Source organism: Cupressus sempervirens, chromosome 3, assembly GCF_028749045.1.
Source record: "Cupressus sempervirens isolate cs-2001-9-10 chromosome 3, ASM2874904v1, whole genome shotgun sequence".
NCBI classification, from domain to species: domain Eukaryota; kingdom Viridiplantae; phylum Streptophyta; class Pinopsida; order Cupressales; family Cupressaceae; genus Cupressus; species Cupressus sempervirens.
This window is the reverse complement of record NC_143120.1, coordinates 456,524,355-456,551,571: the sequence shown is the minus strand read 5'-3', so window position 1 is coordinate 456,551,571 and position 27,217 is coordinate 456,524,355. Positions and strand designations below refer to the sequence as shown.

The 27,217-nt window shown below is 33.2% G+C and overlaps 1 protein-coding gene across 1 annotated transcript; it reads left to right on the top strand.

Moving 5' to 3' along the window:
• Positions 1-9,471: 9,471 nt before the first annotated feature.
• On the top strand, positions 9,472-11,021 carry LOC149567058 (blue copper protein 1a-like). The gene is made up of 2 exons (XM_089820279.1): positions 9,472-9,894; positions 10,475-11,021. Exons 1-2 carry the CDS (start codon positions 9,585-9,587, stop codon positions 10,828-10,830), a joined length of 666 nt encoding a protein of 221 aa, XP_089676405.1. The 5' UTR covers positions 9,472-9,584; the 3' UTR covers positions 10,831-11,021.
• The last annotated feature ends 16,196 nt before the right edge of the window (positions 11,022-27,217 follow it).

Sequence of the window (27,217 nt, the reverse complement as noted above, 5' to 3'; positions counted from 1 at the left end):
TACCTAGTATATATTGCATCTTCCCTTGGATCTTTTTTTGGTCTCTTGACCAAGGGTGATGGATCACTAGTGTTGGTATGGGTTTACTATGAGATGTTAACCTTGAGTCCAACTTGAATTCATTAAAAAAGGGCCCAAGATGCTTTCCATGATTGTAACATGTGCCTATTTAATAAAGATCCTTTGAAGAAGCATGTGTTAGATTAATCTATGGATGAAGGTAAATGAATGAGGTTGCCTCTTTCGATAGTTTCTTAGCTTCACCTACTTAAGAGTTGTTTACTTATGGGTTGGGCCTTACACACTTATGTGCTACCCCAATAAATGGGCTATTTTAATGGAACTTCCAAGATAACTCATAATTGTCCAGGTGTACCAGTCAACTATACACATGTCATGGGTGTAGATTTAATCACAAAGCCTACTTAAAATTAGAGTATACTCTTTGAATACCATTCTTAAGGCCAAGTACATGGAGACATAACTTCAAGAGATAACTCTCAAGAAATTCATGTCTAGAAGCTTCTTTGACAAGAGAGGAATGAATAATAAGATGAAAATTATCTACATACACATCCATCATCTCAAGGATATCTGAATCAACCTATTCATTAAGGTCGATATCAAAAGTATGAACTATTATAGGCTAACTTTGAGATATATTTTGGAGTTCAAACTAGTATGAATTCTTGATGGTGTTGAGAATGATGGTGATATCTTAGATCCCCAGTATCAAAAATAGCGAGTGGAGAGCCTAGCCATTTCTCCACATTCCTTCTCATTAAAGGAAAGTGCATCTATCTTGATAGATTTTAGCCTGTCTTAGCCAATAAAACCATATGGATAAAGAGAAGAGGCTTAAAATATATCAAAATCAAACTAGGGAAAGGCTTTGATGATGTTACTATGATAAGACAAAAACCATAAATCAGGGGTAAAGGAAAGGATGGTAATTTTGCATTAGATATTGTGAGAATCCTAAATCTCATCATCAAAGGAGGAAAGACCACAATCAATGTGCCTAATATATTTGTCACAATAGAAGCTAAAAGTATCCATGTTGCAGTCAATGAAGATGAGTTTCAGGAGGAGTATGTTCTTGATATACCTAGTGTCATAAACATATTTTGATATCTATACTCTCAAATTCTACACCTATGTTAGATGAATCTCCAATGCCTTAACTTAATATAGAAGTGAATTCCTTTTCCATAGGTTACATTTCTACAGTGTATCCACTTTTAGTCACATCTACTATGCTCATTTCATCAGCTTCCCCAACATTCACTCTAGAGGAAAATTTTGGACACTTGGAGAATGCATTTGATGCATATTCTTACTATTCTTGTTTGAATGATATATCCATGATGCTCCTTGAAACTTTTTTACCTATAGTTTAAACATTTAATGGTTGAAGTATCACAAATTTATAAAACACTAGTGACCATTCAAATTGGAACTTTAACCATAGTCATGACAGTTGTGCAAACATATTCAATTTATACTATGACTATTAAATCTACATATTACGTAACTTTATTCACTCTACCTTTATGGCTTATTGTCATTACTAAAAAATGGAAGAAGTAGAAAACTCCTCTAAAAGAGTTTGATTTCTAACAACTCAACAAGTAAAAGACTCTAAAATGTAAAGAGGCAAAGATAATTTCTAGGATCACATATGATCAAAATGAATTCAAGTACACTGAGTTTATTGAGCATTTAGTTGGCAAACCATCAAAAGAACTACAATATTCCAATTACAAGTTCTTAAAAATTGAACTTGGTAAGATGACAAGGTTGGGTTATCAACAAGACATACATTATGCAATGACCTCACTCTCTAGAAAGAATGATCATATGTGTGAAAATAAAAATCAGCTCACAGAGGAGAATACTCATATATTGGAGACAATTGTAGATGAACTACTCTTCACAATAAGTTAAACCCATCTCTTCTTTTCTTCAAGAGAAAATAAGTTGGTATGTAAAGAAATTTGGTTGTAAGGCTAGGGCGAGATGATTGGGATAGATGGTTGGAATCACAAGGTGTGTAGGTCATTCAAGATGTAGTTAGATTGTTAAGGCATGTTAAGGAAACCATCACCAAGTTGAACAAGCTCCACACATCATTCAACCATAAATTGAAGGTGTTGGATGAATACTTGAGCATTTAAAGGAAGATGACAGATGTTGATCTGGGGAAAATTTGCAAGTATGAAGTTATTTCCTCTTAGGAGGTGTATTTTGATTACTTAGATTTGATGGCCAACAAAGAACACGTCACTCAAGGGCTGGTGAAAGAAGTGAAAGCGGTTTTAGGCTCAAGTACAAAGAACATGAGCACACAATCAATATTAGTTTTGAGGAGTTGATATGTAAGGTAATAGCTCAAAATGGTGAGCTAATTATAGAGGATCTTGTGATGATGGAGTTCATGGAAAAAATTAGCATAGAGCTTGAGGTAGATATCTTTGATTTTAACTCAATTGACAAATTTACAAGCTACAATATTATATTGAATTGTCTTTAAAAGACCATTGGAGGTACAAAAAACATATTTGTTGTCATGTCCCCTAATTAGGGTAATATAAGTAAATTATTATGAATAAATAAATATATTATTTCTTAATGTTATAATATATTAAAAGAAATATTGATATATTGTTAATGGTATAATATATTATTAAAGAATAAATAATAAAATATTATTGATATAATAATAATACATTACTAAGGTAATCAAGATTCATGGATATCAATTGTACACATAATAATAACAATAATGTTATTAATAAATTATGTATACTATTATTAATAATTTTTTTTGGATATATAAATATAAATAGTAGTGCATCAAGCATTATTATATACTATTGATATATAATTATTATTATGATAGTATAAAAATATATAAATAAATGATTAATGATATTATATAAGAAATGATAATATAAATTAATTCTATAATAAAAATATATAATAGTTTTAACTATTAATGAATCATAATGTAATTAAAGCGGATTCATAGGTTACACCCCTTCACACATGATAAGTATATAGGGATTATTTATGGAAACTAATAGGAAGGAGAAGCCAAAAAAGAAAATGCCCTAAATGGAACATTACACAAATTGATGATCATGTTATTCATTGAACAAAACAATATCAATAGTACAAGTGGTCATCTTAATAAGTGATTTGTTAACAATCATAGTATTTAACAAGCAATAACCTATCTATATGAAAGCTTGCATGACTATCGAGCATGAAGTAGCAAGTATTAAATCATCATTACCGCTGCCAAGGAGGTATTTCAAACAATGTTAATTAATCACCGATTTCTTATCCACTAAGTGGTGCAATTGCCATAGAGAATTCAAGTGGTATGGTGAAGAGATGCAACCATTCATCTTTGAGTTATATTAGAGAGACATTGGTGACACTTCAAAGCCATTCAAGGAAGATGTTATTCAAAAATGGAATTCTAAACTACATGCTCAGATTAAGCCGCATACCTAGAAATCGGGATCTCATATTTAAAAGAAACTATAATCAGGAGCAGTCCCAAATATAGCCCCAACAAAGCTAACATATTAGACAAGTAATCAATACTACTAAAGTTTCGATAACAATGTCCCTATTTTCTACACTAGAGGAATACGGGTCATTACATTGTAGAGATCAGATTTACATCCGATTAAAGAGCATTACATTTTGAAGATAACAATCAGATCATGTTCTTAATTAATATATGAACCAGTATCTATAATCACCGATTTGTATTTGTTATTTGTTTGAATAAATATGGAGTTATGAAATGGTATGATGATGGAGAGACATATCTTCACATTGGTGGAGACATGTCTATACACCATTGTACCCCTCAAAAGTAGTACATTTATTCAAACTTGATCAATGATATGCAAAGTACCGAAATCATTATTGGAAAGTAATTTGAAGATCGATATCTCTTATTGATACTTAAAATCAGTGATACAAATCTAAAACAAGATAAACATTATTACTATATATCTTCCCTACTATATTTGTGAGAGATTATTGTTGTGTTCATGCTACAATTTGCATGGAAATAAAAAGATTATTAAGAACCACATTCTGAAATTAAAATACATACACAGTTCAGATCAGTAATAAATATAATCAACGGAGAAAATATGGCAAAGAGGATACAAAGAAAAGAAAGAGTCATAAAAAATAAATGACCCCCAATAAGGGTTCATTACATTTGCAAAGGTGAAAATATATTTCAAAAGACAATTGTCATTGCACAACACACAGGTGCACCAAATCTCGTAATTGTACATGAATCTCCTAGAAAGTTCAAGGCTTTCATCGAAATTCTCTAAAGATAATTCCTAAGGGTCATGGACACTTAGCATTTTTACATGTCTTATGAATAAGCGTAGTTAAATGTAGGATGAAAACAAGTTATAAGTACAGGGAAATTTTCACCTATATAGCAACAACATGTAATCGGATTGCAAGTGCATTAGGCCTTACAATTTTCAATAAATTAGAGTAGAATTTTGAATAATTCAAAGGTGGTTAAGGTGTTCCCTTTATTTCTCCATCTTTTAATCCCCTCCTCATCTATATAAAGGAGTGGGTTCATTGCAGATTATCATCTTTGGTTAAATTATGCAAGAAGGCTATGATGAAATCTCATGTAACTTGAAAAATTTGTGTTTCTTGATGCAAATTATTTGAATTAAATTAAATTACATAAGAAAGTGTTCTCAAACTTTGTGTTCTGAAGCTTGAGATTGACTGGCGCATTCATCCATTGCATTGATTACTCTATCTTTGATTCAACTTTTGATTTATTTTCTATAAATCACTTGAGTGTTCAATTCAATTTTTTGGAGACTTTTTGTTTTAAAAATAAGAATTGTTATAATTAATAATTGCTACAAATACTTAGAACTGAAAGACTTTGTGCTTTAGTTGTAAGTACTTTTATTTTGTGAGTTTTAAATAAGTGGCTTTGCACCTTAATGTTCATTTACATTACAAAAGTTTCATGCAAAATAAGGGTAGGAAACTTTGGATTTTTGTAACTATTTCACCTAATATAAAGTAGATTGGTGTCTCTAGGATTGGTCTTACATCAATCCCTGAGCCATTAATATTATCGTACCAATAGACACTCTTTACTTAGTTGGAGAGTTGTAGTTATTTGCAAATCATTCTTGACAAAAGATGAATCGATTAAGAGAATCACCCTTCTTGTACTTTTAGTTAAGTTCATTTTAAAGCCACCTATGGTAAGAAGGGAACCTCCCTGATTGTTAAGAGGAGAGAGAAATCTCATGAGACATTGCTTTAAAGTAACAATTTTTCAAGTTGTAGTTGTAGCGACTTACAAATTTTTAGCCAACATTATTCTTACCATCAAGGTTCAAACTTGATTGGGACATAGTTGTTGGACGCTTCTATTGCGGGTGAAGTCCCTTTTCCAAGATGGTTAAATTATAGTCTTGTTGTTCTTTCCATCTATGCTCTAACCCCTGTGATGTCCCCAATTTTAATGTATTAATTAATTGGTCTCAAAAATCAAATCAAATAATAAAGGGCCTTTAATTGATTAGTAAACTTGGGGTCCAAAATTAATAAACTAGCAAGATAGATAATGTTGTCGTTCTACTATAAATCTCTTGATGCTTTTTGGAGGCTTTTATAAGGAGACAAATGGACATTGTAATCACTGTGTATTAGATTTGATTTTTTGTTGTGCTTTCGAAGGCTAAAGGTTGAGGAAGTTGTGCACACTTTCAGAGTTGGAAGACCCTCCCTATTGTGCTAGTTGTAGTTCTGGTGGTTGAGTACCAACCTATTCTATCGTTGGAGGTATCATTCAAATATCTCACTATGTGCCAGATTTCTGATCGCCATCATTTGGTTACTTCTTTATAACTACTTGGATCTTGGCGAATATATATATGATATAGCTATTTCCTTGTGTTCTATAGTTGGTGAAATAACCTCCAACTAGTTATAGTTCAAAGTAAAGACCGATTTTTTTCACTAATCAGATGTTTGACATTTCGTCAAACACTTGGCAAGCAAATTCTCAACCACTATAATGAGCTTAACCTGGCTTTAGCTTAAAATATTGAATGATATGATCATCTTTTGCAATTTTGGGCTTAATGATTTTTGAATACATAAATATACGAGGATGAAATGAATCCTAAAACTTAAATGGACAATTCATGTAATATACCATTATCAGAATGTGAACAGTATGCAATTCTTATTCAAATCATAGCTGCAATATGAACAAAGTGACATTTGGATTAACATGAACCTGAAAATGTTACTGCAGTGAGCAAATAGCAGCCAAGATGGTCTCGTCCAGGCTTCCATGTGAATGCATGCCCTGGAATGTGCAAGGAAATCCTACACTCTAAAATGCTGCCAGCTGTGATGGTCACTACCTTGCACGCCACACACCTGACAGTTAGAACCTGAGTCATTTAATGCCACAAATCACACTAAATGCAAGCGCCCAGATTTTGCAGTCCTAAGTCATGCCAAACACCCAGATTTAACAGATGCCCAACAACAACAATTCTCAATGCCAACCGATCAGTATTTTAAGTGTCCAGGGAAGTGGTTAAACAATCACTAATTTGCTGATAAATTCCCACACCAATGTGCAAAGAATTCAGCATCCAGAAATAGATGGAAATAGCAGCAAATTTGCAGACCTGTCAATGTGGGGAAACAATATTGAGTCTTCAATTGCTAAGACTGGTCTCCGAGCACAAGCTTGCATTTTTTCTCTGTCTTCCCAATGTCGAAATACTGATCTGACTTGACCTCCGCTTCAATTCCTCGGACTTACTCAAAGGACTTCCTAGCATCCAACTAGTAGCTCATGGTATCTGACCATTCCTTTATGTCCCAGCGAAAATTGATGAAATCCTTCAACCAAAAAGCCCGTGGAAAGGAGGAACGATTATGAACGGTGGTATAAAGCGCTGCCGACTAACTCGAATGCATTATGACTACCAAATATGCGTAGACTAATGCCGCCCATTAATTACCACTCTTTTGCCCAGTTGATGCGCAAAATTCTCCACTATTGGTGCCGATACTAGCTGATTCTGAATGGACGTTCAAGCAGATCGACCTGCAGTTTATACTTCGCCAGGTGTCTGATGTACACTTATTCCTTGTTAGGAAATTTTGACCTTAAGAATCCAACGCGCATCCTACATGATGATACCAATTCTTCCTTCCCGAATTCGACCTGTAACCTGTAAATGGTGGCGGCCTTGCGATTTGGAGGATTCCTAATTCCTTAACTCGCGCTGACTACTGTTTCCAACTTGGTATCCGCAATCTGTCGGATTTTCTATATGGTACTCAAGCCGTTGGATCCAAGTTATATCTGCTCTCATCAGACTTTTTGCTGCCGCAGGATATTGTGTGCGAGTTAACAGGATTCCGCAACTTGTGATTGGAGCTTGACAGACAAGATTTGATCCACCTGATATTAAAACCTTGTGCCCTGAGTCGTGCGTGAATATGGAGCGTGATTGAGAAATGTTGCCTGTCTGCTAATGGTGATTTCAGCTTCGAAAGTTCTGGAGTTGTCCACGAAAATTCATCAAACTTGTCTGCTTCCTCAAACTCGATAATCGCTTAGTTAAAAACCCTTCTTAATCAGCAATCGAACTTCTTCTAAAACTTGCCCCGATACCTAATTCCTCAATTCTGCGCTTGACTTGATAATCTGAATCAGATCCTTCAAAGGATAGTGATGCAAGAACCACAAATTGGCCTTAAGCCACAAATAGATGCCCTGATGAAATGACTGAATGTCACCTCCAATCTGCAATAATTCAGATGATATTTTACACCCTCAAAATTGCGTACCTATTGAGAGTTATCGTTCTCAATGGCCAGTTGTGACAATTGTAGAAACCCTAGGTTCCACAATGCACTCGTGATTGAATCACAATCTGAAATCGAAAGAGAGATAAACAACTGCTTTATTCGAATGGAGCCCCGGGGTGCCTATTTATTCTTTTTTCTCCATCTTCTCCAGAGACTTCTAGAACATTTTTGATCTTATCTCCTAAGTGACTTTATTAAATATTTTATAATCCAAGTCACTTTATTAAATTAATTAAATATAAAGTCACCTTTTAATATTTATTTATGTGATAACTTTATAAGTAATTAACTTAATATCATTTATTTATTTAATTAAAATGATTAATTAGTCGTCCCCATAAAATATTCATTATTTCGGACAACCAAGTTAATCAAATTAATTAATCAGACTGCCACCGAAAATGGGGACATGACAGTTGGACATGATTAATTCATTTACTCTATTGGTGCAATCTCTCTATATTCAAGACTTCCTTTGCAAGGTCATAACACTTCATTGTAGGCCACTTCCTTCCCACCTTACTCACCCTACCTGCACCATATCACTTCTAACACCATTCACCACATCTGTGTACAGACTAACTTACTCTCTCTCCACTCACTCACATCATACTCTACTCCTTTTCTCATATGTCGAGTAATCCGACAACTATATCTCCCCCCTTCTCTACATGTCATCATCATCTCCCTCCATCTCTCCCCTTAGTTACTGTACCTACAATCATATGACCTGCCTACCTCCTAGCGTACGCTAACTCACATCTCCTTTCGGAAGACTTCCTCTCCTCTACTGTACATCTACCACTAGCGCACGAAAGCCTCCTCCATCTGCCATCATTGTATCACAATCCAAGATTGAATCGGGTGGGTATTTGAGTGGGTACATTACAACTCCATTGATAAATAATTGTTGAATGCTTGTATTCGTGATAAGGTTTCTCTTTATGATGGTTAAGTTGTGGTGTTGTTGTTCTTCCCATCAAGGTTCAAACACAACTAGGGAGTAGTTATTGAATGCTTTTATTAGGGATGGAAACTCTCTTCTATGATGGTTAAGTCGTGGTATTGTTATCAATTTAAACCCCACTAAACTGTAGTTGTTGAATGCGTCTATTAAAAATAAAGTCTTTCTTCCATGATGGAAAAGTTGTGGTGGTCTAGTTCTTCCCATCAAAGTTGTCATGAAGATCCAAATCTTACTAAAAATAGTTGATATATACTTCTACGAGAAACAAAGTTCCTCTTCTATGATAGTTAAGCCATGATAATGTTATTCAAAATATAATAACTAAAACCCCATTAAGAAATAATTATTATTAAATGCATACTTTCTATCAACAATAACCATTAATAAAAACAATCCCTACTATTTCAAATCCTTCAATATAAAAGACAACCTCGCCAAAAGCAAGGCATTCTTTGTCAATAAATCAAACATATTGTTTATCTACTTACTATGTAGATATAAAAATCACCATTGAAATTCAAGACGCACCTTGACCAAAATCTATCTTTAAAAAGGGAATGAGGAATTGTAGTTGTAGTTAGGCACGTTCTATTGGTATTGTGCTTGACAAGCATTTAACATCTGCACTTTCCAACACCACAAAAAACAAAGGAGCTACTCATGTTTTTCATACTCTAAGAAGCATTGAATGTTTGGTATAAGAAGCGGTGGGCGGCAAAGCATATCTTCCTCTGTAGCACCAGAAAGAGAAATTCAATTCACTTTGAGCTTCGCTCTTAACCTACAGAAGATGTCAATGGAGTCTCAATCTCTGCGGGGCAGTGGCCGTCAAGGCCAGTTGAGTCTGATATTGATATTTTTAGTGACGATTTGTGTCAGCAGGCGATGTAAAGCAGCCGAGCACGTAGTAGGGGCGGACAGGGGTTGGGATCCCCTCTCGGCTCATAACTTCCAGGACTGGGCTTCCAGTAAAATTTTCCGCGTCGGCGATAATCTCTGTAACCCTAGAAACCCTAATTGATTTGCAGTAGCAAAGATTAGGCTAAATATTTAGTCCGAATGAAAAAAAGTGGCTTCTAGTGTTGGAATGGCTAAATATTCTGTCAATTTGAAGAGATTGCGGCTTCTTGTGTTGTGTAGGTTAAATATTTAATCAAAATGAAAAATGAAAAATTATAGCATCTTCTGTTGGAGTAGGCTAAATATTTTGTTAAAATGAAACACAGTAGCGTCTTCTGTAGGAGCAGGCTGAATATTTTCTCAAGAATGAGAAGTTGTTCTGCAGTAGGCTAAATTTTTTGTCTAAGACGAAGAGATTGTGGTGCATAAATATTTTGTCAAAATGAAAAATTATGTCGTCCTTGTCTTGAAATTCCTTAAATATTTTGTCAAATTCAGATACTGTGGCGTGGTGTCTTGAAATTCGTTAAATATTTTGTGAAATTCGGTTACTGTGGCATGTTGTGCTGAAATTCGTTAAATATTTTGATAAATGAAATATTGTAGTAGATCTTGTGTTGAAATAGGCAAAATATTTTGTCAAAATGAGAAATCATGGCGTCTTGTGTTGTTCCACAGGGTTTGCTTACTCGTCTGGAGCGCAGAGCGTGGCGGAGGTGAAGAGCCGCGAGGAATGGGAGGCCTGTGATGTGAGCAATCCGATCCGCCTGTACACTGGCGGCCTCGATTCTGTGACCCTACACAGCGAGGGCAGCAGATATTTCGTCAGCGGCCGGGCTGAGGATTGTCTGAAAAATGCAATGAAGCTGCACATTAACGTGCTTCCGTTCAATGCAACCTCTCAAGTGAGTGTGAAGAAGGTCGTTGCTGAGGCCCCTAAATCCTCAGGAATGTCTGTGTTTAACTCCTCTTTCTTCTCCGCTTGCGCCTCCATTTTCATTTCCCTTTCCCTTTCCCTTTCCCTTTCCCTTTGATGGCTCCATTTCATCTCAGGGATGGTTCAGATTCTGAAATCTCAATTTTACAGTTTTACAGACTTTACTTTTTGTTGACAGCTACAGTTGTACTGTTTAAAGGCACTGTCATATTGATGTTTTCTTTATTTTCTGTGTAAAGAAACCGTTTGGATGATAACGAAAAATAAAGCTTGGATTCTTAACTGAAATTTAGAGTTTTGGTATATATCTCAACCTTCAGTTTTACAGACTTCACTTTTAGTTGCCAGCTATGGATGCGCTGTTTAAAGGTAGGGTCTACTCTTTACTTTCTAGGTAAAGAAAGTGTTTAGATGTGTTTGATAATAATGTTTGGATTCTAACCGAAATTCAGAGCTTTGGAAAATATCTGAAATTTTATTTTTACAGATATCACTTTTTGGATTGACAGCTATTCCTGCATTGTTTTAAGCCGTCTTCTTGACGTGAATGATGATAAAATTTGGATTCTTAACTCAAATTCAAGTAATGAAAATATCTGTGGTTTCAATTAGGTAGTGATTAAAAAGTATTATTTTAATGTAAATATACCAGGAGGAGTTTTAATCAATGTTTCTGGATATAATCATTTAAGAATATTTTACTTGTGTTTTAAAATTATTGTTTTGTTCTAATTTATAGAAATTTTGATGATGAATTATAGATTATTATTAGATGTGAGATTTTTTTATATGTTATGTTTCACATCATGTTTTAGAATTCAATATTAAGTTTCCATATGTATGCATTTAAATTTTTTATTTCAGGAGTTTTTGCATTGACATTTTGCACCACTTTGCATGGGTATGGATAACTAGTATAAATTATCTAAAATACATTTACTTAAAAAATTTAGAGAAATATGACTGAGTTATTTTATTTATTGTAAAATTATAGGTAGAATGACTACTTGCTATTATATTCCTAATGTATATAATAAGTCAGTAATATACAATTATAATGCATTATTTTTAAGGTTGGGGTTAGGGTTAGAATTAGGGTTTGTTATTATGACTATGGTTAAGGTTTTAATCATGCTTAGGATTAGGATTATCATAGGAGTTAGGGTTTACATTAGTTTATACTTAGGGTTAGGGTTTAGATTTAAGTTAACATTAAGATTATAATATGGATCATAGTTAAGGCTATGGTTTACATCATGATTAGTATTATTGTCAAGATTAGGGTTTGTGATTAAAATGAAAGTCAAGGTTAGTGTTTTGATTAGAGTTAGTGTATGGTGCTACATCATGTTTAGTGTTAATGTTAGGATTAGGGTTAGGATTATGATTAGAGCGTAAGGCTAACAACATGGTTAGTAGGGTTAGGGTTTGCACTAGAATTAGCATTAGGGTTCAAGGCTTTAGGATTAGGATAATTATCATGCTTAGGGTGGGTAGTATTGTGGTTAGACTTATGATTAAAATTAGGTTTAGGGTTATGATTATGATTAGGGTAAAGGTTTGGTTAGTATTATGGTTCAAATCATGGTTTTTATTAGGATTAGGATTTAGGGTTATAGTAAAGATGAGGGTTTAGGATTTAGAATTAAGACCTTTATTAGGTTTAAGGTTTAATTTTTGGGTTATGGTCTTATTTTATGGTTAGGGTTAAGGTTGAATGTTTGGTCTAGGGTTTAGTGCTATGGATAGGATTAGGATTTAAGGGTTAGGATAAGGGTTTATATCATTGTTAGTATTATGATTAGGTGTAGGAGCTAGATTATGGCTAGGGTTAGTTTTAAGATTAGGATTATGGTTAGGGTAAAGGGTTTACATCATGTTTAATATTTTAGCTAGGGTTTGAGTTTTGATTAGGGGTAGTGTTTAGGTTTATGTTTAAGATTAGAGTTTGGAATTTAGATTATTGTTCAAGTTAGGCTTTATATTGTTATGATTTGAGTTAGAGGTCTTATTAAGGTTAGGGGTAGGATGAGGGTTTAGGTTTATCCAAGGTTAGGGTTAGGGTTGTGTTTAGGGTTTAGATTATAATTCAATTAGGATTAGAGTTGATTCTCAATTCATTGGATTTCAATTAAGATTAGAGTTAGTCTTTGGTGATGATTAAAGCATAAAGCATGGTGGAAGGGTTAGGGCTCTATAACAATGCATTATTGGGATTTTGCTAGTAGGATTCAACTGTAGTTTGACCCATGTTTCGTGAGTATTGGTTCACATGAAGCTCTCTCTTATAATAATGATTGGAACACTTAGTACTCATTATATCTAGTTGATGCTCACAAAGATGAAGCACAAATCTTGGGAGATCACCCATCATAGTACTACTCAAGATTGAGATTTAACAAGGTTTCAATTGACTTCTTTGTTTTAAGGTTAGGGCTAATATTTCATTATTTTAAGATTATGGTCAATATTTAATAAGGTTTCAATTAAGATTAGAAGTTAATTAATAACAAAGCTTTATGTTAAGGTCAGGGTTAATATTTAATTAGGTTTCAATTAAGATTATAAGTTAATTAGGATCAATTATGAGCTATGGCTTATGTTGTTGTAGGTTGAATTATGGTTAGGGTTCAATTAGATTTTGATTAGGTATATTGTTAAGGTTGGGCTAAATTTAGGGTTAAGGTTATATTAGGGTTAGGGTTTAGGTGTAAAATATAATTTGATTAGGGCATGGGTTGATTATGTGGTCAGTTTATCATTTCAATTATGATTAGATTAGGATTAGGATTGATGTTAGGCAATGATTGGGGATACTATTCTAGGATATATCTAGGGTTTTTTTGTTAGGGTGCAATTAGTGTCATGCCTGAGATTTAATTGGGAGTTTAGTTTATTTTACAATTCAATTGGGATTAATATTAATGTTATGATTCAAATAGGTCAAGGATAGTGTGAAGAATCAAACACGTTCAATGGTAGTGAAAGGTTTGAAATAGAATTGATCATAACCCTAATAATTATTATATCAATTTAATATAGAGAAACAAATATTGAATTAAAAATATACATTAAATATATTTTGTTCAATTGTAAAAATATTTGGAAAAGAGAATCCAAATCAAAAGCATATCTCCTATGTAGGATTTAAACACAATTAACCTCAAAATAACTTACTCCATCTATCATCAAAATCAAATGGTTGACATGTAGTTCATTTCCTTCTAAATTAAAGCATTATAATAGAAAATAATATGCATGATCAATACAATTGAAAGTATCATGTAGGTTCAGTTGGTAATGTGCCTCACTAGATTGTTTAAACTATTTTGAATGTGGACTCTACAAAGTGGATAGCTCCCAGTGATGGATGGATAAATTTCAATTTTTAAGAAGCCTCTAAGGGGAATATGGGTCAATTAGGGGTAGGGTATGTTCCTTAGGACTCAAGTGGTTGCATTATGGTCATTAGAGCATAAATTCAGGAATATGAACAATAATGAGGTTGATACTCAAGTCATTCTCTTGGCATTTCACATGGCTTAAAAACAAATAAAAAAATGGTATAATTAAAGGTGAGATACTAACATGAAAGATTAATAAAGTAAATGAAGTTGTTGAAAATAGCCCTATTTCTTATGAATATTTTAAAGTTTCCCATGTTAAAAGTGAAGGAAATAGGGTAGAAAATGCTCTTTCAGATGTAGGAGTGATTATATATGGGAAATATGGCAGATATTTGGGGTGATTTCTGAGACATCCTAATTGTGCAAGTGAATAATTTGTAATCTGATATTTGTTGGCAATAAGCTTTGATGATTGTGTTTCAATAATGCTAGGGTACTTTAGAGTGTGTGACTTCTTTAAACTAGCCTCTGTCATTTTTGCATTTGTCGTGAGATGCATGGTGATAGTGATGTTGTAAGTTGGCCGTGAGGTGTATTTTGGACGTGTTTATAGGAAGGTGTATTGACTCTACTATGGAGGGAAACTTCACTCTCTTTACCTATAAGCAACAACTTAACCTTGTGTTTTTGTAAATTGTGGAGATCATTCTAAAGAGGATTATATCAATTCTTAGTACCACTATTGCACCAGTGTTCATGTGGTCTTCATCTTCATGGCTTTGGGTCTTGAGCTTGGAATGAAGGTGGAGGTGGAGTGGGTTATGTGGGATGTGTTGAGGAGGAATTGACATATGGGACAAAATTCCTCTTTGCTATGAGGCATTGGGGAAAGGCTTTATAGAAAACAAAAGGGTGTGATTGCATTTTGGAGAATTATTTACCACCTCTGCATTCATTTATCCAAAAAACACAATCAACAAGAAAGAGGATAGACGGGCTAGAGCTCAACTTGGCTAGGAAAACATCAAGGATTTTATGTGTGAAAGAGAGAGGCTATAAAAAGTAAACGTGGAGGAGAGGATGCAGAAGTTGGATAAGAAAGAACAAATGGACAAGAAACATGTGCAATTTGACCCATAAGACTATTGGGTCAATGTTATGAAGAAATCAATTATGGATGTCTTGATGTTGGTTGTGTGGTTTTTGGGTTTACGATTACCAAGACTTTGTAAATTTTGGTATGAAATTTCTGTAGATCTTCTTAGTTATATTGATTGTAATGATACATCGTTCATCATATTCATTCAAGTATTGCGTGAGCTAAATGATCAAAATTGACATGTCTGGTTCTTTTGGGGGATAGATTCATTCATAAAAATATACTTAACCCAACAACTAAGAAACCCAACTTGAATGATTATGTACTAAGGGAGAGATGGGTACTTGTGAACCACTACTCATGAAATATGAGTCAATGAGTTTGACTAAAAAAACTACACAATTAAATATGGGGGTGGTGGTTGCGGTTTGCAACAATCTTTGGTCAAGTTTTGGACCTCCATGATGTTTTGAAGGTAATGTCTTACAATATATAATTAAGTCTTTTAAATATTAATAAAAGATCAATAATAATAATAAAATTTAATCATATAGGTAATATTATGATAAAATCATAGGCGTAAATTAAATTTATGATTATATTATACTTCATAGATAAGATGCAACCAAACATGTAACAAAAATAAAGATGGAACCCAAGGTTAATTTTATAGTTGTATTTGGTACACTTTCCACATGTTTGAGGTTATAAATTTGGATATAAACCTAATATTTCTCCACTAAGGATAGGGTAGTATCAAAATATTTATAAATTAAAAAACTCACATATGGTGCAATAACTTCAATCCTTTTTTGACACAAAAAATAGAGACTTAATTACACTAATGGTCAAGTCTCATTAGCAATCCAGAAAGGATTATCATTAATTTTATTTATACAAATCACATAAAGTTATAGACAAACTCGCATTAATCATTGCATGGATACCTATAATGTCTTTTGAATTGCAACTTTTTATTTTAGTTGTGCAATTATATCACTTAATTTTTCAAAATATTTTAACATTTATATATAGTTTAAGCATGTATTGAGATTTCTATCATTTAATTAATTTTATTATAATCTTATTGGTTGAAACCCACTAGAGTCATGAGTGAGACTTTTTACATTTTGTTCAAGGAAATAAAATGAAAATCCCAAATTTAATGCCTTCCACCGTTGCTAAGATAGGTGATCAAATAAAACAAACAAAATAAAAAATTTAACAATCAGTTTGACAACATCTAAAAATATTTGTACATATTCTTTAGAAGTTGATTGGTAAACAAATAACTAGTGTTTTGGAACCTTATATTTAAAAGTTCAACTAAATTATGTAGCTCTTATTGATAATGATTCAATATGTCATCATGCTAATTCATTTTGGTTCACAAACCATGAGCTTTATGTTTGGGTTAAATGTTTTGAAAGCCTTTGGACTAGGTTTTTTGAGTTAAAGAATAAATGCTTCTTGTGGCACCTTATACCAAAGTTACTACCAGTAAGATTGGACAATGAGGACCCCTATATTTTCTCTTTTTGCAAAATTCCTAAAAATACTTCCCACCTATTCTTTGATTATCTTTCTACTAAGGAAATCTGGTTTGGATTTTTGGTTAATGGTAATATCAACATCCATGAGTTTTCTCTAGGAATATTTAGGGCCTTAAAAAGAATTGTAGTAATTTTGGTCTAGTGTTTAAATTGAAATCTTATGGCTTAATTGGAAATTGAGGAATGACAATATATTTAATGTTAGGAATAGGTATCTTACAAGGTCTCTTCAAAGACTCGTATTTAACACTTTCTACAAGATGTTTTAACCAATATTTTAAAGTGGTAAATCTCCCACAACTAAGCATGGACAAGAACCAACAATGAATGATATCCTTTTGAAGTTGGCCTACACAACATTATGGAAAATATGAGAGAAAGGGACAAAGATAGACAAGTGAACCCTTTACTGATAACAACATATCTAATTATAATGATCCCAAATCCTACAACAACGATTTATGTGGCAGAGGTGTTAGTTCACCCTTATAGAAAATACATTGCATAGGATCACAAAGTGCTCAAATAGGTGGAAGGAGGGCTAAAATGGATTGCCTAGATAGATAGAATGGGACAAGAACATTGTGTCAGATAACTGAGAGGGGGTGAGTTAGTTATAACCATTTATCCTAAATGCCTTAAAACACTTTTCACCAACTTAAACTCTTTAATTTCTCTAATCATTAGCTCGGTAACCATATATAATAGTACAATATAAATTAATATAAAATTGACATCATACTATTAACTTAATATACTTAGTATTAGAGTAAACTTCCAACTTATACTAAGTGGCAGCAATAAATAGTAAACATGAAATAAGAATGCACCACAATAAGAATCCACACAATTTTGACACAAGTGTTTAACATGGAAACCCTATTAAGGGAAAAATCACCTGGGAACCGACAACCCAAAAAATTCACTCTTTTGAAGTGAGTTGTGTTAAGAGCCAAGCTTGTTAAAGGCTACATACACATTCTTAATGTGACCTTGTTAGAGGATTTTTACCAAAGATCATATAGACCTTATCACTCCTTGAAACATATAAAGAGTGACCTACTCTCTAGGACTTACAAAATATTCAACAAAATATGACCATATAGGATTTCAATAAGATAGTTAGGTTGACTCGGTTAAAAGATTTTTTGCTACAATGATTAGAGGGTAACAATGAAATGATTGGTTAATTTTTAGCACTACCTTACTTGTTCAAATCTTTGTGTCACTTGATCTCTTTCCTCTTTCTTCCTTCTTCAACTTCTATCCCATTCACTTACTCACACATCCACTTAGCACTTATCTTGCTTGATCTTCACAATGTAGTTCTTCTTGATTATCCTTTTGGATATTACTTTCTTCTAGAACATCATCAACATCCACATCATCAACAACAATGAACATTGAGTTCATCCCTTAAATAGAAAACTTTTGATTCTCCTCTAGAATCTTCCATGTTTTCCACTTAATCACAATTGTTAGATCTTCATCAAGTTCAGATACATTGAATCTAGACAATTGGGAAAGATACTACAACCTTGAACTTTCTACTCTAATTCAAATTGTTAAGTATCCTTCATCAGATCTTCTTTGAATTTCATCAGTCGTTGATCTCATAACTAACTTCTTCCTTATCTTCAAAGCATATTATTATTATTTTTCCATCAAATGTCAACCTCAAATTAAATCTTTTCTAAGTTGTTCTTCCTCCTCATGCTCGGTTAACATTACATCTTTTCTTGGCCAACACTAGACTCGATTAACACTATAATTTCTTGATTGACACTACACATCTTTTACTTTTCTTAATCATAGTGGCTCAGTTAACACATCTTTTACTTTTCTTAATCATAGTGGCTCAGTTAATACTATGGTTCTTCATTCACTGACCAAATTGTCTTGCTTATACATAATCTCAATACCTAATCAAATCATGTAAAACAATCAAACCAATATTATACTATCAAAGTCTAACTCATTCAAGTGCCCATTGATTACCATAAACTTATTAATAATTGCATCATCATCATACTTTCTTAAAATCCTCTTCATCAATCAAATGATATGAAACTCTATTGAATTAGCATGGTGTCTAACCAATTAAAGGTTGACATCAATGACAACATAATAGCTGATATGACTCTTTCACATACATTAACAACATAATCAGTCAGGGATAACAATCTCTCCCTTTGACATTTATGGAAAAACATAAGACATAAATACATAACATTACATTATGAAACAATAAACATCAAATGCCAACACTTCATTCATGTTCTTGACAACGATGATCTCTGCATCAAGTTCTTCTACTCTTGTTCAATGACATCGTATGCTCCCCCTTATAATATACCTCTCAGTTCAACAACATCATCAACATCATTGATCTCCCCCTTTGGGTGTATAGGTTCTTGACTAAACAACACATAATTGTTTCATCATCCTTCTTATTCTCCTCATTACAGATTCTTTTCCTTTTTACACAATCTCTCCCCTTAACTTTCACATCTCCTTCTTTGATTTATAAGCATTATATCCATACAGATTATCTCCCCCTTTGACAACAATGCCAAAAGTATTTGTAAGCTTCAACGAGAAACTTATAAAACCCTATAGTTACAAATTGTACCTTGCATGTATTGATTACATCTATTTCATTAACATCACTTTCACATTTTCAAGAAATAGTCCCTAAAGATTGAACTGTTGCATCAACTCTAGAAAGATATTCTAATAATCCATGAATTGATACAACATGCATCTTCTTCTAGTGAATCTTGGATAAGGGAAGGACCCCTAACTTACCTCTTAAATACTCAAAAGCATCCTTAGGCAATGGCTTTGTGAATATATCTATAATTGGCTCCTTACATCTCACATACTCCAATCTTATTTCTCTCTCTTGTACTTTCTCCTTCTAGTAGTGATACTTGATAGATATGTGCTTGGTTTTTGCATGCATCACATGATTCTTTGATATGCTAATAACACTTGTGTTGTCACAATAGATATTAACATGTCTAATGACTTCTTCTTGCATATCTTCCGATATTTGTTTGATCCACACAATAGTTGAATAATTAATAGTAGTAGCAACATATCTAGCTTCAACTTTAGACTGTGATATACAACTTTTTTTCTTGATCAACAATGTAAACAATCTTTCGTCTAGAAATAAATCTCCACAAATAGTGCTCTTTCTATCATCAACATTTTATGCCCAATCAACATCAATATAAACTCTAAGACCAAAATAACCTTCTTTCTTATACCATATTCCATATTCTTATGTTCCCTTCAAATATCTAAAAATTATTGTAACTATAGTCATGTGTGTCTCCTTAGGATTCGCTGAGAATCTTGCAACTACACCATCCGCATGTGCAATATCAAGTTTCATGTGTACTACATATTGCAACTTCCCAATCATTGATTTGTAATTTGTCTCCACTTCACCCATTTTCTCTTCCTTAGATAATTTGTATCCAATGACATAGGGGTGCCAACTGGCCTTGACTCATCCATATTGAATGTCTTCAATATATCCTTTATGTACGTAGACTGAGTCACATTTATACCATCTTTTGTTTGATAAACTTGTAAACCAATTAAAAACTTAATCTCACCAAACATAGACATCTCAAATTTGTTGCCCATCTTATTGGCAAATGATTTTCACAACAAATTATTACCACAAAATATTATACCATCAACAACTATTTAAGCAATCAAGACCTTGTTTTCAGCTTCACATTTCAAGAACAAGTTATTGTTATCACTTATTTAAACAAATCCAACTCTGATTAGGTAAGAATACAATCTTTCATACCATGCTCTCAGTGTTGGCTTCAATCCATAAAGTGTTTAGTTTAGTTTTCATACTAGATGCTTCTAATTTGGTTCCACAAATCCGTCAGGTTGTACATTGTATACCTCTTCTTCTAGAATTCCATTTAGAGATGTAGACTTAATATCCATTTAATAGACTTTGAATCCCTTGTAATTTGATAAGCTAAGAATGTTCTAACTCCTAATCTAGCTACAGGTTCAAAGGTCTCTCCATAGTCAATTCTTTCTTCTTGGTCATAACCTTTATAAATAAGTTTTTTTTTTTTTCCTCTCAACTTCTCTTTTATCATTCAAAATTTTCATGAATATTCACTTGATTCCAATCACATTTGTGTCTTTCGGTCTTAGTAATAGTGTTCATGGATTATTCTTCTCAATTATATCTATATCCTCATTTGTAGCATTGATCCGGTTACCATTATCAAGTACATCTTTCACAAATCTTGGTTCAAATTTAGCAATCAAATATGAAATGTCATTCAACTTACTTATTGTCACAATTCTTGAACTCCTGTCTCCAATATATTGATCTTGTGAATGCTTCCTTCTCACACACTTTTCTAAGACAAGCTCAACTCTGTGATCTCCAGCATTATCTTCACTCGATTGGGCTCAACATTCTAATTGGGTTGTTATTTTTTGTGGCTTAGGTAATGTAGGACATTGCTCTGTAGCTCTTTGTTGTTTCTCTATGTATCATAATGGCGACTTAGTTTGGTGCGCAGATATAGTAGAAGGTGTATCATCTTGAATATAGACAAATCTTTTGTGATCCTTGGGTTCTTTCTTTCTCTTCTCGTCATTCTTATCCACAAAATCATGAATTCTAACATTTGCACTCTCATCATTCTTATTCAGAAATTTTAAAGTCTTTCTCCTAGTAGAGTAACCTAGGAATATACCTTTGTCACCTTTTGAACCAACCTTCCTATTCCTTGCATCTTTATGAATATACCACCTACTTCCAAATATTTGAAATAACTTACATTCGGTGTATGACCATGCCAAAGTTCGCATAGCATCTTGTTTGTTGCTTTCTTCAACTGAATTTAGTTGAGGGTGTAAACAACAATACTTACAAATTCTCTCCAAAATATTTATGCAACTCCCTTTTCAATCAATAGTGTTCTAGGAAAATTAATAATGGATCTATTACTTCTCTCTACAATTCCATTTTGTTGTGGTGTTCTTGGTGTAGAGAATTGTTTATGAATTACATGCTCAATTCAATAGTTAGTGAATTCATTAAACATAAACTCACCACCTCTATGAGATCTCAAACATTTTAGTTGTTTACTTGTTTCTTTTCCAATTCTAGCTTTATACTACTTGAACATTTGCAAAGAATCAAATTTCAACTTCATAAACATAAATGTCATCGTTCTAGAATAATCATCACCAAATAGTATGAAGTATCTATCTCCATAATAGCTCTCAAATTTCATAGGACCACACAAATCAATATGTACCAACTCTAGAATATCCTTTGATGAATGTGACTTACTTGAAAAAATAGACTTGGTCATCTTACCAAGTTGACATTTCTTACACATGGCATTATTAGGTTACATGAGTTCGGTAAGCCTCTTACTTTCTTCTTTCTACTCACTTTGACCATATTCTAAAAATTTGCATGATACAATCTCTTATGCCACAACCATACATTTTCAATTATACCAAATAGTCATGTACTAATAGTAGGATCTAGGTAAAAAAAAATTACTCTTGTTTTCTCTCTAATACCAATCAAGTTCCCATAATCATCATTGATCTTCACCTTTCTGTTTAGAAATTCCAATTTGTGACTTGTGTTATTCAGTTGTGCAACACTCATTTTTGTTTATTTTAGTCCTTCAACCTAGTAAGCATCATCACATATGATTTAATCATTTAGCATCAATGAACCCTTTTCTTTCATAAGACATGGAATATCATTTCCAACCTTAACAGTTCCCCCATCATATTCATCTAGCCCATCAAACTTCTTAATATCACCAATAATGTGATGTGAACTTCCACTATCAATAATTATTTATCATTTTTACTAAGATGTAGAATATGGGCATTTTCTTCTTCATACCTTTCCTCACCTAGATCTTCATTAATAGCAACATATATCACTTCCTCACCTTGACTCTCATCATCAAAATCTAATTCAGTGTGTTCCTCCTAAACAATATAGCATGACTTATTCCCTTTATCCTTGTAATCTCACTACTACATTTGATACCAAATTACCAGGGCAAGTCTGTTGCAATTTTGGCATCGCAACCTATCATCATCACAATTTCGATGGTAAGCCATCAAAATTGTGACAATGATAGGTTGCAACGCCAAAATTGCGATAGACCTACCATGGTAAGTTGGTATCAAATGTAGTAATGTCTTTATTCTTTTGTTATTTTTTCTCTTTCTTGTCATTCTTGTCACTCTTGTTCTTGTTTGGACATCTAGCAATAATATGATCAACTTCATTGCATTTAAAACATATCAGGGGCAATTTATCTTTGACCTTTACCTCTTGTTGGCCTCCTTGCTAGTAATGTTTCAATCCCATCCATATCTTTATCTTCTAAATCAACTCTCATCCTTGCTACTCCTTTCTTTCTCTGAACTTCCAATGGTTATTGATGTCTTAAAAGCATTCTCAATCTTAGGCACACTATTATCAAAGTCACTTAACTTAAATGCAGTCAACTTACCATCCAAGGCATCAAGAGTAAGATCATTCCCAAGCATAGCTCTGAATTCTTGAATAGAAGATACTCTTATACCATAAATAGGAAATAAGGTTTTGATAACTTTACTTACAACTTCTTCATTAACAACGACTTCTCCTACGTCTTTGATGACACACATAACTTTTTTGATTTGGTTACTATATTGTACAATGTTTTCTCCTTCTTTCATCCTCATGTCATCACACTTACATCTTATACTTCAGATTTGGCTCTCAATACATTTTAATTTCTACCATACACAGGTATCATCTTGTCCCACATCTCTTTAGCAGTACCACAATTTTTGGCATCATCAAACTCAACATCATTCAATGTAAAAGCAATCTCAATCGTTGGATTATTTTGTTCTTTCGTCTGGTTCTTCTTCTCAACTATCATAGGAGAATTTGGAGGGGTGTAATGGTTTTCCAAATAATATAATTCAGTATTTCCAATTCTTGATAGTTGCAACATCATTCCACTTTGTCATGAAGAGAATTTATTCTTGTTCAGCTTCAATACCTCTCTCTTCTACATCTTTAGATCTTTAGCTTTAAGTCCCTTAAAAAAAAAATCTTCAAGCACTAAGTTCTTACACAAATTTCTAGATAACTAAGAGGGGAGAGAATAATTTATAATCATTTATCCTATAGGCCTTAAAACACTTTTCACCAACTTAAACTCTATAATATTTCAAATCATTAGCTCGGTAACCAAATCTAACATCATAATATACACTAATATAAACCTTGCATCATGAAATCAAATTTAATATACTAAGTATTAGAGTAAACTTCTAGGTTATATCGAGTTGCAACAATAAATAGTAAACATGAAATAAATATGCAACACAATAAGCATCAACACAATTCTGACACAAGTATTTTACATGGAAACCCTATTAAGGGAAAAACTACATGGGAAATAACAACCCAAAATTTCACTCTTCTGAAGTGAGCTATGTTAGGAGCCAACTTTGTTAAAGGTTATATACGCATTGTTAATGTGGCCTTGTTAGAGGATTTTTACCAAAGATCATCTAGACCTTATTGTTGATCTCTTTAGTTTTGTTGTCTATTAGTGTCAAACACTTAGTCATTTAGAAGGAAGAGTTGGTTGGTCATCACTACAACTATGTCACTCTATAAAACTTGTAAATAATGATGTATATGTTGAGCTCTATAGGAGCTAAGCAAGTCTATGGTCATCGAGTATCCCTATAAAATCCAACTTATCCAGTGTACAGTGAATGTCGAATAAAGAAGAGTTAGTATGTGTCGAGTCATGTAGAAGAAGCTGAGCTAGTAGAAGTCGAGCATCAATTGGAAGAAAAATTATGATTGAGTAGAAGAAACCATATGTGTTGAGTGATATTGTTTGAAGAAAGAATGTTTGGAATGACACAAAATACGAGGTAAACTATTTTGGCTAACATGAACATGACATTTAGTGATTGCAGAGTTTTTTGTAGAGGTGATTACACATTTTGGCATGGATCACTAATCCTTATGAAGGAAAGTTAGCCAATCAGATTAAGAGGCAAAAGGAGAAGCATCTATATCATTGATTATATTCTAGAAAACTCTACAAATAACTCTTTAAGGGAATATTCAAACCCTATTATGTGGGATACGATGTGATGTGATAGAGTATGCAAAGGTATTGTGTTTTGGATGTTGCAAGCAATTTTTTGGAGAAAGAGAGTGTCGCGACCAAGAGAAGCAATGAAGAGAAGAGAAGAGATATATCATATAGAAGATCAAATCACATATTGGAAAGAGAAGATCCATAATCAACTTTGTGAGTGCAAACCAAATGATCATGTACTGATACATTCTAGCAAGTGGATCAAGGTAAATCTCTTAACAGAGTGGTCCTAACAGGCCTAGGTAAATCTCCTTACAAACTTCTTACTTTATTGTAAGTTATAGTCTTGTAAGATCCTAATAGAGAAAACCCATCACAAGGTAGATCATTAGAAGTGATCAAAATTGTAGACCTAACATGTGAACTTGTTACTACAGTAGTAAAGATTTGTAGGTGTCATCCCCACGCCAGTTTTACCTTCACCTTAGAGGGTTTCTGGGTAACCAAATCTTTTGTGTTATGTGTTTACATTTGTGCTTATGGATGTGATGCATAGTTGAATCTATTTCAGCATTTCAAGATTTATATGGTTCATGAGTTCATGATCTAGATATGAGATGGATTAGTGGTGAATGTAGTTGATTTTTTTTTTTTTTTGAAGGATAAAGTTGCAGTGATCCTGATTTACCCCCCTCCCTCAATATCTCACTTTCCCAATAAACTTCCAACAATGGGTATCAGAGTTTTTTTCTCTCAGAAGAAGTCTAATAGCTTGAGAGTTGAGATCTTGGAGATGGAGGCTTACACATTGGGAAGATAATTGAAAATTAGATTATTGACATCCAGATCATATTGCGAAAGCTTAAAGCAACAAGAGAGAACTTGAAGAAATCCTTAAAGAAAAGGAAAGAGATGGCTATTCAGCAAAAATGATACTCTCTATCAAGAAGTGGACACTAAAGGATTGTTTGACAATGCCAACTCCAGTGAAAGTGATGCAACTATAGAAGACCTATTAGAGAAGAGAAACATTCTGAATGAAGAAGTCAAAGGATTGAAGATAGAAGATGAAATCCAATTAGTAAGGCTATGTGAAGTGACTGAATATAAAAGGAAAGTTGAAGAAGACAAAGTCATGTCAAAAGAAGACAAGAGACAAATAGCTACCAAACTTGATGAAAGAACATCTGATGTGCATAAGCTTACAAACAATTAGCTAGACACGATGAATCAATTTCTACATACAAATCAAGAACTGGACAAGAAGGACATAGAGATTACAAATATGAGGTCATAAAATGATCAACTGAAGAATGAGCTAAGATCAGGGAAGGAACTAATGGAAATGATGAACAAACCTAGTGAAGTTATACGGTACTTTGAAGAATTGATGAGATCACCAAGTTCATCCAATGACACCTCTAGATTAGGACATATCAAGCACTCTTCATTCACTAAAGAAGGAGAATCATCCAAGATTGGAGAGAAAAGAAATAAAAAATCAAGGAACCAACCTATGTGCTATCATTGTGGAAAACATAGACACACAAAAAACATATATAGGAGCAAGATTGTTAAGCAAAGTCCTAAGCCCAAGTTTACTAGTAACTATTTTAATTGCAAGAAATAAGGTCATCAAGTATATGAATGTAGATCAAAGGCTAATATTACACCGATTGCACCTAGATTTGAGGGATATTGCTACAACTATAACAAGTATTGACATAGAGCACAAGAATGCATATCAAAGGTAAAATCTATCTGGGTATCCAAAAGGAAAGAAAACGTACCATATAAAGGCAACTTCTACAATTGGGTTTGCAACACATGGTATAGTTGTCATTACTATGGAGAATATGGTCACATTGCAAAAAATTGCATTAGGACACATTTCAGAGGCAATTACAAGAAATGGTTGAATGGAAGCTTAGTTTGTTTTAGTTTTCACAAGAATGGACATGTGAGCAAGAACTACAACACCCAAGCACCAACACCAAGAAATGAACACATTAAAGGAAAAGGAAAAGTTGATATAAAACAAAAAAGGAATAAGATGAATCAAACTTGGAGGAGGAAGGTAGAAGCTAGAAGTAATGGAACAAGTGAAACCAAGATCACCCAATCCAATGGAGAAGATTATTAAACTACCTCTAACTAATCAAGAAAGGTATGTAAGGAACTATATATTTGAATGCCATATCATACATCAGTTCCTAATATAAAATGTGCCAAAGTTCATATTTGCATAAGATAAGTTGCATTAGGACAGACTTGTGGAAAGAACTGGGAAAAGAAATCAAATACACTATTGGTGTTGAACATTAGT